This window comes from Hypanus sabinus, chromosome 31, assembly GCF_030144855.1.
Source record: "Hypanus sabinus isolate sHypSab1 chromosome 31, sHypSab1.hap1, whole genome shotgun sequence".
NCBI classification, from domain to species: domain Eukaryota; kingdom Metazoa; phylum Chordata; class Chondrichthyes; order Myliobatiformes; family Dasyatidae; genus Hypanus; species Hypanus sabinus.
Genome location: NC_082736.1, coordinates 3,416,366 through 3,428,695, shown reverse-complemented (window position 1 = coordinate 3,428,695; position 12,330 = coordinate 3,416,366). Strand labels below are relative to the sequence as shown.

The window sequence follows — 12,330 nt, the reverse complement described above, 5'->3', positions numbered from 1 at the left end:
TAAAATAATAGATAGGGATGGGGGTAAGGGGGGGGCAGGGGTATCAACGGATGTCTGTGAATTGGATGTTCATGCCGGCAGGTAGGAGGCTACCTAGGCGGAAGATAAGGTATCGCTCCATCGACCTGCGTGTGGCCTCATCTTGACGGTAGAGGAGGCCATGGACAGACATGTCGGAGTGGGAGTGGTCTGTGGAATTGAAGTGTGTGGCCACAGGGAGATCCTGCCACTGCTGGAGGACCGAGCGCCGGTGTTCGGCGAAACGGTCTCCCAGTCTGCGGCGGGTCTCCCCAAATTATCAAGGGATTGGACACACTAGAGGCAGGAAACATGTTCCCTATGTTGGGGGAGTCCAGAACCAGAGGCCACAATTTAAGAATAAGGGGCAGGCCATTTGGAAAATGAGGGAAATTTGGAGCTGAGGAAAAACTTTTTCACCCAGAGAGTTGTGGATCTGTGGAATGCTCTGCCTCAGAAGGCAGTGGAGACCAATTCTCTGGATGCTTTCGAGAAAGAGTTAGATAGAGCTCTTAAAGATAGCGGAGTCAAGGGATATGGGGAGAAGGCAGGAATGGGGTACTGATTGTGGATGATCAGCCATGAGCACAGTGAATGGCGGTGCTGGTTCATAGGGCCGAATGGCCTACTCCTGTACCTGTTGTCTGTTGAGATCATGGGCAGAGTGCACTGGTGTTGGAGGGAGAGAGAGTCTGGTCACATGCATGGGCTGTTGGTCAAAGGAGACCACTCTGTCATAGAGAGATATGGCATGGGATCAGGCCCTTCGGCCCATCACATCCGTGCTGAACATTGACACGAGGTTTGGTTTAGGAAAATACAGGCCATAGTGCATCAAATCATCAGGGTGGCCCCTGTGTGTGGATTAGGCACCATTCTCTCATGGAGGACAGTTCTCAATACCATGCACTGATGTTAAGATGCTCTTAGAGGCTACCTCTGGTTCAAGGGCCTGATGGTTGAGGGGTAATAACTGTTCCTGAACCTGGTGGTGTGGGACCTGAGGCTCCTGTACCTCCTTCCCGATGGAATCAGTTCAGAGTTGAGGTTATCCTCACTGGTTCAGGAGCCTGATGGTTGAGGGTAATAACTGTTCCTGAACCTGGTGGTGTGGGACCTGAGGCTCCTGTACCTCCTTCCCGATGGAATCAGATCAGAGTTGAGGTTATCCTCACTGGTTCAGGAGCCTGATGGTTGAGGGGTAATAACTGTTCCTGAACCTGGTGGTGTGGGACCCGAGGCTCCTGTACCTCCTTCCCGATGGAATCAGTTCAGAGTTGAGGTTATCCTCACTGGTTCAGGAGCCTGATGGTTGAGGGGTAATAACTGTTCCTGAACCTGGTGGTGTGGGACCCGAGGCTCCTGTACCTCCTTCCCGATGGAATCAGTTCAGAGTTGAGGTTATCCTCACTGGTTCAGGAGCCTGATGGTTGAGGGGTAATAACTGTTCCTGAACCTGGTGGTGTGGGACCCGAGGCTCCTGTACCTCCTTCCCGATGGAATCAGTTCAGAGTTGAGGTTATCCTCACTGGTTCAGGAGCCTGATGGTTGAGGGTAATAACTGTTCCTGAACCTGGTGGTGTGGGACCTGAGGCTCCTGTACCTCTTTCCTGATGGCAGCAGCGAGAAGAGAGCAGGTCCTGGGTGGTGGTGTCTCTGATGATGGACACTGCCATCCTGTGACAGTGTTTCATGTAGATGTGCTCAATGTGGGGAGGGTTTTACCCGTGATGGACTGGGCCGAATCCACTACTTTTTGCAGGATTTTCCATTCAAAGGAATTGGTGTTTCCATTCCAGTTTGTGATGCAGCCATTCAGTATACTCTCCACCACACATCCATAGAAGTTCGTCAAAGTTTTAGTTTGACCAACTTCTACAGATGAAGGATGGATGCTAATTTTGAAACTCAGGCAGCATACTTCACTCTCAATGCCACGTTACCCTGTTTCAGTTAACCACCTGGATAAAGACACACTAACCCATCCACTTCAGCTGTTTACAAGCATACAGTAGAGATGTCTAAGGAGATTTTCCATTCATTTTGTGTCCTGGGGTTGTCCTGAGGAACATCTCCAATTGACCAATTCTATTTTAACCGTCCTTTTTTAATCATGGGAAAGGAAGCAAGCAGTTTGTAGAAAATTGGACAGATTAGTTTTATTTCTCATGATGAAGTGTCTCATCCCAAAACATTGACCATTTATTTCCCTCTATAGATACTGCCTGACCCACAATTCGTACGTGTTGCTCTGGATTTCCAGCCTCCGCAGAACCTCTCATGTTTATTTTTCACACATTCATTGAAACAGCCAGTGAAATGTGTTGCTTGTGTCAAATCAAATCAGTGAGGATAGTGCTGAGCGTAATTATCAGCACCAACGTAGCAAACCAACTCACTAACTGTAACTCTTCGGGATGTGGGAGGAAACTGCAGCACTGGAGGAAACCCACAGGAAAAATGCACAAGCTCCTTATAGACAGGGACAGCAATCTAATCCCACTGGGTCATTCCTGTAAAGCATTGTGCTAACCACTATGCTTCTGTGCCACCTGTACGGGTTGGGAAAGGGAGCCTTCCTTGTGTGGGGGCTCATGAACTGTCTGCTGGTGGCAGGACTTCCAGGAATGAAAGGGTTCCCGTATGAGGAATGTCTGGCAGCTCTTGGGCTGCATTCCCTGGAGTTCAGGCGAACGAGGGATCTCATAGAAACATTCCAAATGTTAAAAGGACTGAAGAGATTAGATATGGCAAAGTTATTTCCCATGGTAGGGGATTCTAGGACAAGAGGGTAAGACTTCAGGATTGAAGGATGTCCATTTAGAACAGAGATGCAGAGAAATTACTTTAGTCAGAGGGTGGTAAATCTGTGGAATTTGTTGCCGTGAGTGGCTGTGGAGCCCAAGTCATTGGGTGTATTTAAGGTTCTTGATTCACAGGACATCAAAGGGTATGGGGAGAAGGCAGGGGAGTGTGGATGACAGGAAGAATTGGATCAGCCCATGATTGAATGGCGGAGCAGACTTTAATGGGCCGAATGGCCTAATTCTGCTCCAATATCTTACGGTCTTGTGGGTTTGGGAGGTAGTGCCAAAGCCTTGACTTACTAACTAAACCTTGGGATGTGGGAGGAAAATGGAGCCCATGGTCATGGAGAGAACATACAAACTCCATACAGACAGTGGTCTGAATTGAATCCGATCGGTAAAGTGTCTATGTAATCTGCCACGTTATCAAAGTTAAGGAATTGCAAGCACTGACAGGGTGGTGGAGAGTTACCGGAGAACACTTGGATCAGGAGAAGTGTCTCATGGACCAGTTTGGAAACAGCCTCCATCATCTGACATGTGTGTATACCACACTTAGGGCAAGGTTCTTGGGGCATGAAAAACGTGTGAACATCCCTCCTGTTGATCACTGCCTGCTCTACCCCAGTGATCAACACTGGGAATAACACCAAGATCAGCAGGGGTCTTGCATGTCCACCGCCGAGGCTGGGTAAGTAGTGTCACCGCAGAACCCGTAAGGTGTACAGTATTGTGCAAAACTCTGAGACTCCAGGCAAGGTCATTTGATTCCAAACAATTGGTTTATTGATCATTACAGAATGTCTCTCTGGTGCTTCCCGCTCCCTCCCCTCTCCCTTCCCCTTTTCCCAACCATGATTCCCCTCTCCCTGTCCCCTTCCCACTCTCAGTCCACAATAGAGACCCAGATCAGAATCAGGTTTATCATCACTCACACACGTCAGGAAATTTGTTTTGATTTTTTGCGGCAGCAGTATTGTTCCCTCTAAGGTGTGCATGCGCACACACATCTTTTGCTACTAACGCACAAAGGAGTTTAAACGGTGAAGTCTGAATAAGTTCCAGCACTGGAAAGTCCTTGCTTTCTTAGGAGGTTAAGGACAAACCAGGGTAGGAAAATAAATGAGAGGGATCTGAGAATACAGGTCATGTCACAGGCAGATAAGAGCTTTTGGCGCATTGGGCTTCATAAATCAAAGTATTGAATACAGGAGATGGGGTGTTATGTTGAGGTTGCATAAGACGTTGGTGAGTATTGTCACCTACCTACAGGAGAGATATCAATAAGATTGAAAGAGTGCAGAGTAAAGTTACAAGGATATTACTGGGATTTGAGGACCTGAGTTACAGGAAAAGGATGAATAGGTACTGATACGCATTGTGGTAACCATTACGCTACCTTGCTGCAACAATCTTCTATGATATTGATGCACAATTTATTCCAGTTCCATCCTTTAACTAACTTTATTCTTGTATCATTTTTTATTCTTTATAAATGTTGAATGCTGGTACTTTCTTTTGCACGTCACAATGGACGCTGCCTTTCTGAGACACCGCTCCCTGAAGATGTCCTGGGTACTTTGTAGGCTAGTACCCAATATGGAGCTGACTAGATTTACAACCATCTGCAGCTTCTTTCGGTCCTGTGCAGTAGCTCCTCCATACCAAACAGTGATGCAGCCTGTCAGAATACTCTCCACGGTACATCTATAATAGGTTCTGAGTGTATTTGTTGACATGCCAAATCTCCTCAAACTCCTAATGAAGTATAGCCATTGTCTTGTCTTCTTTATAACTACATCGATAGGTTGAGACCAGGTTAAGTCCTCAGAGATCTTGACACCCAAGAAGTTGAAACTGCTCGCTCTCTCCACTCTATGAGGATTGGTTTGTGTTCCTTAATCTTACCATTCCTGAAGTCCACAAACAGTTCTTTCGTCTTACAGACATTGAGTTCCAGGTTGTTGCTGCAGCACCGTTCCACTAGTTGGCATATCTCACTCTTGTACACCCTCTCATCACCACCTGAGATTCCACCAACAATGATTGTATCGTCAGCTAATTTATAGATGGTATTTGAGCTATGCCTAGCCACACAATCATGTGTGAGTAGAGCAGTGGGCTAAGCACACACCCGAGGTGCACCAGTGTTGATCGTCAGCAAAGAGGATATGTTATCACCAACCAGCACAGATTGTGGTCTTCCGGTTAGGAAGTGGAGGATACAAATGCAGAGGGAGGTACAGAGGCCCAGGTTCTGCAACTTCTCAATCAGGATTGTGGGAATTATGGATTAAATGCTGAGCTACAGTTGATGAACAGCATCCTGATGAAGGTGTTTGTGCTGTCCAGGTGATCTAAAGCCATGTGGAGAGACACTGAGATTGCGTCTGCCATTGACCTATTGTGGTGATTGCAATGGGTCCAGGTCCTTGCTGAGGCAGGAGTTCAGTCTAGTCATGACCACCCTCTCAAAGTATTTCATCACTGTCGTGAGTGCTACCGGGCGATAGTGCTACCACACCAAATTCCCAATAAATATACAGTGAGAAGAGAGGTGTATAAGGTGATGAGAGGCATTGATCGTGTGGATAGACAGAGGCTAACACGAGGGGGCATGGTTTTAAGGTGCTTGGAAGTAGATACTGAGGGGATGTCAGGGTAAGTTTTCTACACAGAGAGGTGGGTGCGTGGAATGTACTGCCCAGCGACAGTGGTGGAAGCAGATACAATAGGGTCTTTTAAGAGCCTCTTAGATAGGTTCATGTAGCACAGAAAAATAGAGGGCTATACATTAGGGAAATTCTACGCCATCTCTAGAGTGGGGTACGTGGTCAGCACAACATTGTGGGCTGAAGGGCCTGTAACGTGCTGTTAATCACACTCAGATGAGGTGCAGCTACTAAAGTGGCTGCTGAGTGACGTTGCTCCTTGTGGTTTTGTGCATATGACAGTGAACGTGACTTTGCAGCTCTGTGTGAAGTCAGGGGGTGGAGTGCTTTGGTAGTTCAGGAGGGAGGGCTGAGATACGAGTGTCCTCCAAACAGGTTTATTTATTATACAACAAACGACACAGAAGGCAACACCAGCTTTATATCAGCCACATGCTTCACCAAAATGACATTTTAACAAGATGGGAAACTCTCTCAGCATGAAATGAACAGTGAAACCACAGGTTCGATCAGAGCTAGGGCAGCAAAAAGACCTCTAGCGTAGTCGTGTAGACCTAAGCACCCCTAGGTCAAAGAAAGGAGGGGGTCAACCAGCCTCTAGCCATGGAAGCGGGGGGGGGGGGGGGGCGGGGGAGGTGGATCAGAATAGGTTCCTGACCAGTACCATGGTTGCAAAGGGACATGAGTGCCAGGGAAGGGGGTGCTGGAAGAGAGCTGGGTTTAACTATACTCATCTGTTTGACAGTCACAGCAAAACTATTTCTCAAATACACTCACAAAAAAAATAACAAAGACGGACAGAGATCACTTCTGCTCACAGTAACGTTCCAATTCAATAACCCTGAATCATACTTACAATATTTCCAAATGCATTTTGAAAGAAACCTGGCTGAGCTAACTGTCCTGAAACAATGCAAACAGTCAGTGTTCAAGCAGACATCTGAAGCCCTGCTTCGGTTGCACCTCGATCCTCACGCCTCGGAGGTGGCAGCTGCTATTGTGGTCGCCTTGTGCCAAAAATCACGCGGAATGGGAGGAAGGCGCTGCAAGTAGAAAAGCAGCAAACAGAACTGTTAACGTTCACTGTTAACTGTCAACGTATAACCCTCCGTGACTTCCGCCACCTCCTACGTGATCCCACCACCAGCCACATCTTCTCCTCCCCCCCACTCTCGGCTTTCTGCAGGGATCGCTCCCTACGCTACTCCCTTGTCCATTCATACCCCCCATCCCTCCCCACCAACCTCCCTCCGGGCACTCATCCGTGCAAACGGAAGAAGTGCTACACCTGCCCCCACACTTCTTCCCTCACCACCATCCCAGGCCCTTTCAGGTGAGGCACCACTTCACCTGCGAGTCAACTGGGGTGATATACCGTATCCGGTGCTCCCGATGGGGCCATTTACACATTGGGGAGACCCGCCGCAGACTGGGAGACCGTTTCGCCGAACACCGGCGCTCACTTCAATTCCACAGACCACTCCCACTCCGACATGTCTGTCCCATGGCCTCCTCTACCGTCAAGATGAGGCCACACGCAGGTCGATGGAACAATACCTTATCTCCCGATTATTTCAGTCTGGTTCTCTTTTCTCCCCCCTCACTATAATCTCCCCCCAGCCCTACCTTTCTTTCTCTTTTATTTCCCATAATTCTCCACCTTCCCCCTAGCCCATTTCCCTCCAGCCTATCACTTCCTAGCTCTCTACCTCATCCCTCCCCCCACTTCTTATCCCCCATTGACCATCCCATGTTACTTCACCCCTGATGAAGGGTTTCGGCCCGAAACGTCGTCACTCCCTCCTCCCATAGATGCTGTCTGGCCTGCTGAGTTCTGCCAGCATTTTGTGTTTTTATTTATTTCCAGCATCTGCAGATTCAATCGTGTAACTGGTAACGTTTGTTGGTTCATTACGTGTCATGTCGTATGACGTGGGCGATCGTGGTCTTTCCATGATTGTTCTTGGCAATTTTTTCTACAGGAGTGGTTTTCCATTGCCTTCTGGGCCGTGTCTTTACAAGACGGGTGACCCCAGCCGTTATCAATACTCTTCAGAGACTGTCTGCCTGGCATCAATGGTCACGTAACCAGGACTTGTGATCTGCACTGGCTGCTCGCACGACCGTCCACCACCTGCTCCCACGGCTTCACCTCACCCTGATCGGGGGCTAAGCAGGAGCTACACCTTGCCCGAGGGTGACCTGCAGGCCGGCGGGGGGAAGGAGTGCCTTGCACCTCCTTTGGTAGAGAGGCATCTCCACCCTGCCAAACCAAACAATTGCCCCTCTGTGTGTGGGGGAAGGGTAGAATCTGGGGATCGTTCATGGGAAATACACACAAAATGCTGGAGGAGCTCAGCAGATCAGGCAGCATCTGTGGAAATGAATAAACAGTCGATGCTTCGAGGAACCTTAGGCAGGAGAGAGGAGGTAAGAGGCTACAGTGGGGGAGGGGGAGAAATCGATATTCATCCCATCAGGTTGGAGGGAATATGAGGAGTTGTCCCTCCACCCTGAGAGAGGCCTCATCGTGGCAAAACAGGAAGCCACGGACCAACATGTCGGAACCAGAACGCAGAGAGGAATTAACATGGTTGGCCACGGGGAAATTCAGCTTTTGCTGGATGGAGCAGAGGTGCTTGACAAAGCGGTCCCCCAATTTACAAATAAGGTCATAAAAAATAAGAGCAAAACTAGGGCACTCTGTTTCATCATGGCTGATCCATTTCCCTCTCAGTCCGATTCTCCCCGTAACCATTCACGCTGGGACTTAGCACAGACATGATTGACATGGTTGTCAACCTCCTCGGTGGGAATGAGGGGAGAATAAAGCAGGATGAGTGCAAATGACTGTGCCCCACCTTTAACCTGCCCAGTCTCATTGACCTGAACCCGGGCCATACCCTTCCCCATCCAAACTTCTCTTAAATGTTGAAATCGATTCCACATCCACCAGCTCATTCCACATTCTCACCAGTGAAGAAGATCCCTCGCAGGTTCCCCTTAAATATTTCACCTTTCACCCTTAATCCATGACCTCTAGTTGTAAGCCTGAGTGGAAAGAGCCTGGTTGCATTTACCCAGTCTATTCCCTCATTCTCCTACGCTCCAGGGAACAAAGTCCTAACCTATTCAACTCTTCCCTGCTGCTCAGGTCCTTAATATCGCTGCAAATTTCCTCTGCGTAAACTGAGAATAAATAAACAAATAAGCAATAAATATTGAGAACATGAGTCCTTGAAAGTGAGTCCCTAGGTTGTGGGAACATTTCAGTGATGGGGCAAGTGAAGTTGAGTGAAGTTATCCCCTTTGGTTCAGGAGCCTGATGGTTGAGGGGTAATAACTGTTCCTGAACCTGGTGGTGTGGGACCTGAGGCTCCTGTACCTCCTTCCCAATGGAATCAGTTCAGAGTTGAGGTTATCCTCACTGGTTCAGGAGCCTGATGGTTGAGGGGTAATAACTGTTCCTGAACCTGGTGGTGTGGGACCTGAGGCTCCTGTACCTCCTTCCCGATGGAATCAGTTCAGAGTTGAGGTTATCCTCACTGGTTCAGGAGCCTGATGGTTGAGGGGTAATAACTGTTCCTGAACCTGGTGGTGTGGGACCTGAGGCTCCTGTACCTCCTTCCCGATGGAATCAGTTCAGAGTTGAGGTTCTCCTCACTGGTTCAGGAGCCTGATGGTTGAGGGGTAATAATTGTTCCTGAACCTGGTGGTGTGGGACCTGAGGCTCCCGTACCTCCTTCCTGATGGAATCAGTTCAGAGTTGAGGTTATCCTCACTGGTTCAGGAGCCTGATGGTTGAGGGGTAATAACTGTTCCTGAACCTGGTGGTGTGGGTCCTGAGGCTCCTGTACCTCCTTCCCGATGGAATGAGTTCAGAGTTGAGGTTATCCTCACTGGTTCAGGAGCCCGATGGTTGAGGGGTAATAACTGTTCCTGAACCTGGTGGTGTGGGTCCTGAGGCTCCTGTACCTCCTTCCTGATGGAATCAGTTCAGAGTTGAGGTTATCCTCACTGGTTCAGGACCCTGATGGTTGAGGGGTAATAACTGTTCCTGAACGTGGTGGTGTGGGGCCTGAGGCTCCTGTACCTCCTTCCCGATGGAATCAGTTCAGAGTTGAGGTTCTCCTCACTGGTTCAGGAGCCTGATGGTTGAGGGGTAATAACTGTTCCTGAACCTGGTGGTGTGGGTCCTGAGGCTCCTGAACCTCCTTCCCAATGGCAGCAGTGAGAAGAGAGCATGTCCTGGGTCGTGGGGGTCTCTGATGATGGATGCTGCTTTCCTGCGACAGTGTTTCATGCAGATGTGCTCAATGGTGGGGAGCGCTTTGCCTGATTCTGATCTGGGTCTCTATTGTGGACTGAGAGTGGGAAGGGGGCAGGGAGAGGGGAATTAGGTTGGGAAAAGGGGAAGGGAGAAGGATGGGGGGGAGTGGGAAGCACCAGAGAGACACTGCAGGAGGTGTGGGACAGGTGGTAGTGAAGGTGTGTCAAGGGCGGGGGGGAGGACACAGGTGCAGACACACCCAGCCCTGAGAAACCAGGCAAGATAATTGGTTTACTGATCATTACAGAATGTCTCTCTGGTGCTTCCCGCTCCCTCCCCTCTCCCAACTATGATTCCCCTGTCCCATGGAGGGATTGTCAACACGGAGTCTCTGTGGGAGGAGGTTAGGACCAGGAAGGAGTCAATAACTTTACTGGGTGTTTTTTATAGGCTGCCTAATAGTAACAGGGATATTGAGGAGCTGATAGGGAACAGATCCTGGAAAGGCGTAATAATAAGAGTTGTTGTGATGGGGGTTTTAATTTCCCAAATATCAATTGGCATCTCCCTGGAGCGAGGGGTTTAGATGGGGTGAAGTCTGTTAGGTGTGTTCAGGAAGGTTTTTTGATACAATATGTAGATAAGCCTACAAGAGGAGATGCTGTACTCAATTTGGTATTGGAAATGAACCTGGTCAGGTGTCAGATCTCTCAGTGGGAGAGTATTTTGGAGATGTGGATCATAATTCTGTCTTCTTTACAATAGCATTGGAGAGAGATAGGAACAGACAAGTTAGAAAAGTGTTTAATTGGAGTAAGGGGAATTATGAGGCTATCAGGCAGGAAATTGGCTTAAATTGGAAACAGATGTTCTCAAGGAAAAGTGCAGAAGAAATGTGGCAAATATTCAGGGGATATTTGTGTGGAGTTCTGTATGGGTATGTTCCAATGAAACAGGGAAGTTATGGTAGGGTACAGGAACAGTGGTGTACAAAGGCTGTAATAAATCTAGTCAAGAAGAAAAGAAAAGCTTACAAAAGGTTCAGAGAGCTCGGTAATGTTAGAAATCTAGAAGATTATAAGGCTAACAGGAAGGAGCTTAAAAAGGACATTAGGAGAGCCAAAAGGGGCCATGAGAAGGCCTTGGTGGGCAGAATTAAGGAAAACTCCAAGGAATTCTACAAGTATGTGAAGAGCAAGAATAAAGGACATGAAAGAATAACCATATAACCATATAACAATCACAGCACGGAAACAGGCCATCTTGGCCCTCCTAGTCCATGCCGAACCCTTAATCTCACCTAGTCCCACCTACCCGCACTCAGCCCATAACCCTCCACTCCTTTCCTGTCCATATACCTATCCAATTTTACCTTAAATGACACAACTGAACTGGCCTCTACTACTTCTACAGGAAGCTCATTCCACACACTATCACTCTTTGAGTAAAGAAATACCCCCTCGTGTTTCCCTTAAACTTCTGCCCCCTAACTCTCAAATCATGTCCTCTAGTTTGAATCTCCCCTACTCTCAATGAAAACAGCCTGTTCACGTCAACCCTATCTATCCCTCTCAAAATTTTAAATACCTCGATCAAATCCCCCCTCAACCTTCTACGCTCCAATGAATAGAGACCTAACTTGTTCAACCTTTCTCTGTAACTTAATTGCTGAAACCCAGGTAACATCCTAGTAAATCATCTCTGCACTCTCTCTAATTTATTGATATCTTTCCTATAATTCGGTGACCAGAACTGCACACAATATTCCAAATTTGGCCTTACCAATGCCTTGTACAACTTTAGCATTACATCCCAACTTCTGTACTCAATGCTTTGATTTATAAAGGCCAGCGTTCCAAAAGCCCTCTTCACCACCCTATCTACATGAGACTCCACTTTCAGGGAACTATGCACAGTTATTCCTAGATCTCTCTGTTCCTCTGCATTCCTCAATGCCCTACCATTTACTCTGTATGTTCTATTTGGATTATTCCTGCCGAAATGTAGAACCTCACACTTCTCAGCATTAAACTCCATCTGCCAACGTTCAGCCCATTCTTCTAACCGGCATAAATCTCCCTGCAAGCTTTGAAAATCCACCTCATTATCCACAACACCTCCTACCTTAGTATCATCGGCATACTTACTAATCCAATTTACCACCCCATCATCCAGATCATTTATGTATATTACAAACAACATTGGGCCCAAAACAGATCCCTGAGGCACCCCGCCAGTCACCGGCCTCCATCCCGATAAACAATTATCCACCACTACTCTCTGGCATCTCCCATCTAGCCACTGTTGAATCCATTTTATTACTCCAGCATTAATACCTAACGACTGAACCTTCTTAACTAACCTTCCATGTGGAACTTTGTCAAAGGCTTTGCTGAAGTCCATATAGACTACATCCACTGCCTTACCCTCGTCAACATTCCTCGTAACTTCTTCAAAAAATTCAATAAGGTTTGTCAAACATGACCTTCCACGCACAAATCCATGCTGGCTACTTCTAATCAGATCCTGTCTATCCAGATAATTATAAATACTATCTCTAAGA

At 47.8% G+C, this 12,330-nt stretch overlaps 1 protein-coding gene across 3 annotated transcripts in view; it reads right to left on the bottom strand.

The window, feature by feature from the left end:
• Positions 1–4,556: 4,556 nt before the first annotated feature.
• LOC132383649 (membrane-anchored junction protein) overlaps positions 4,557–12,330 on the bottom strand; it is a 91,389-nt gene continuing 83,615 nt past the window's right edge. For all 3 annotated transcript variants that reach the window (XM_059954844.1, XM_059954845.1, XM_059954843.1), the window contains exon 11: positions 4,557–6,540. In XM_059954844.1, coding sequence (XP_059810827.1) covers positions 6,492–6,540 — 49 coding nt within the window. In that variant the 3' untranslated portion in view covers positions 4,557–6,491. The remainder of the gene's footprint in view (positions 6,541–12,330) is intronic.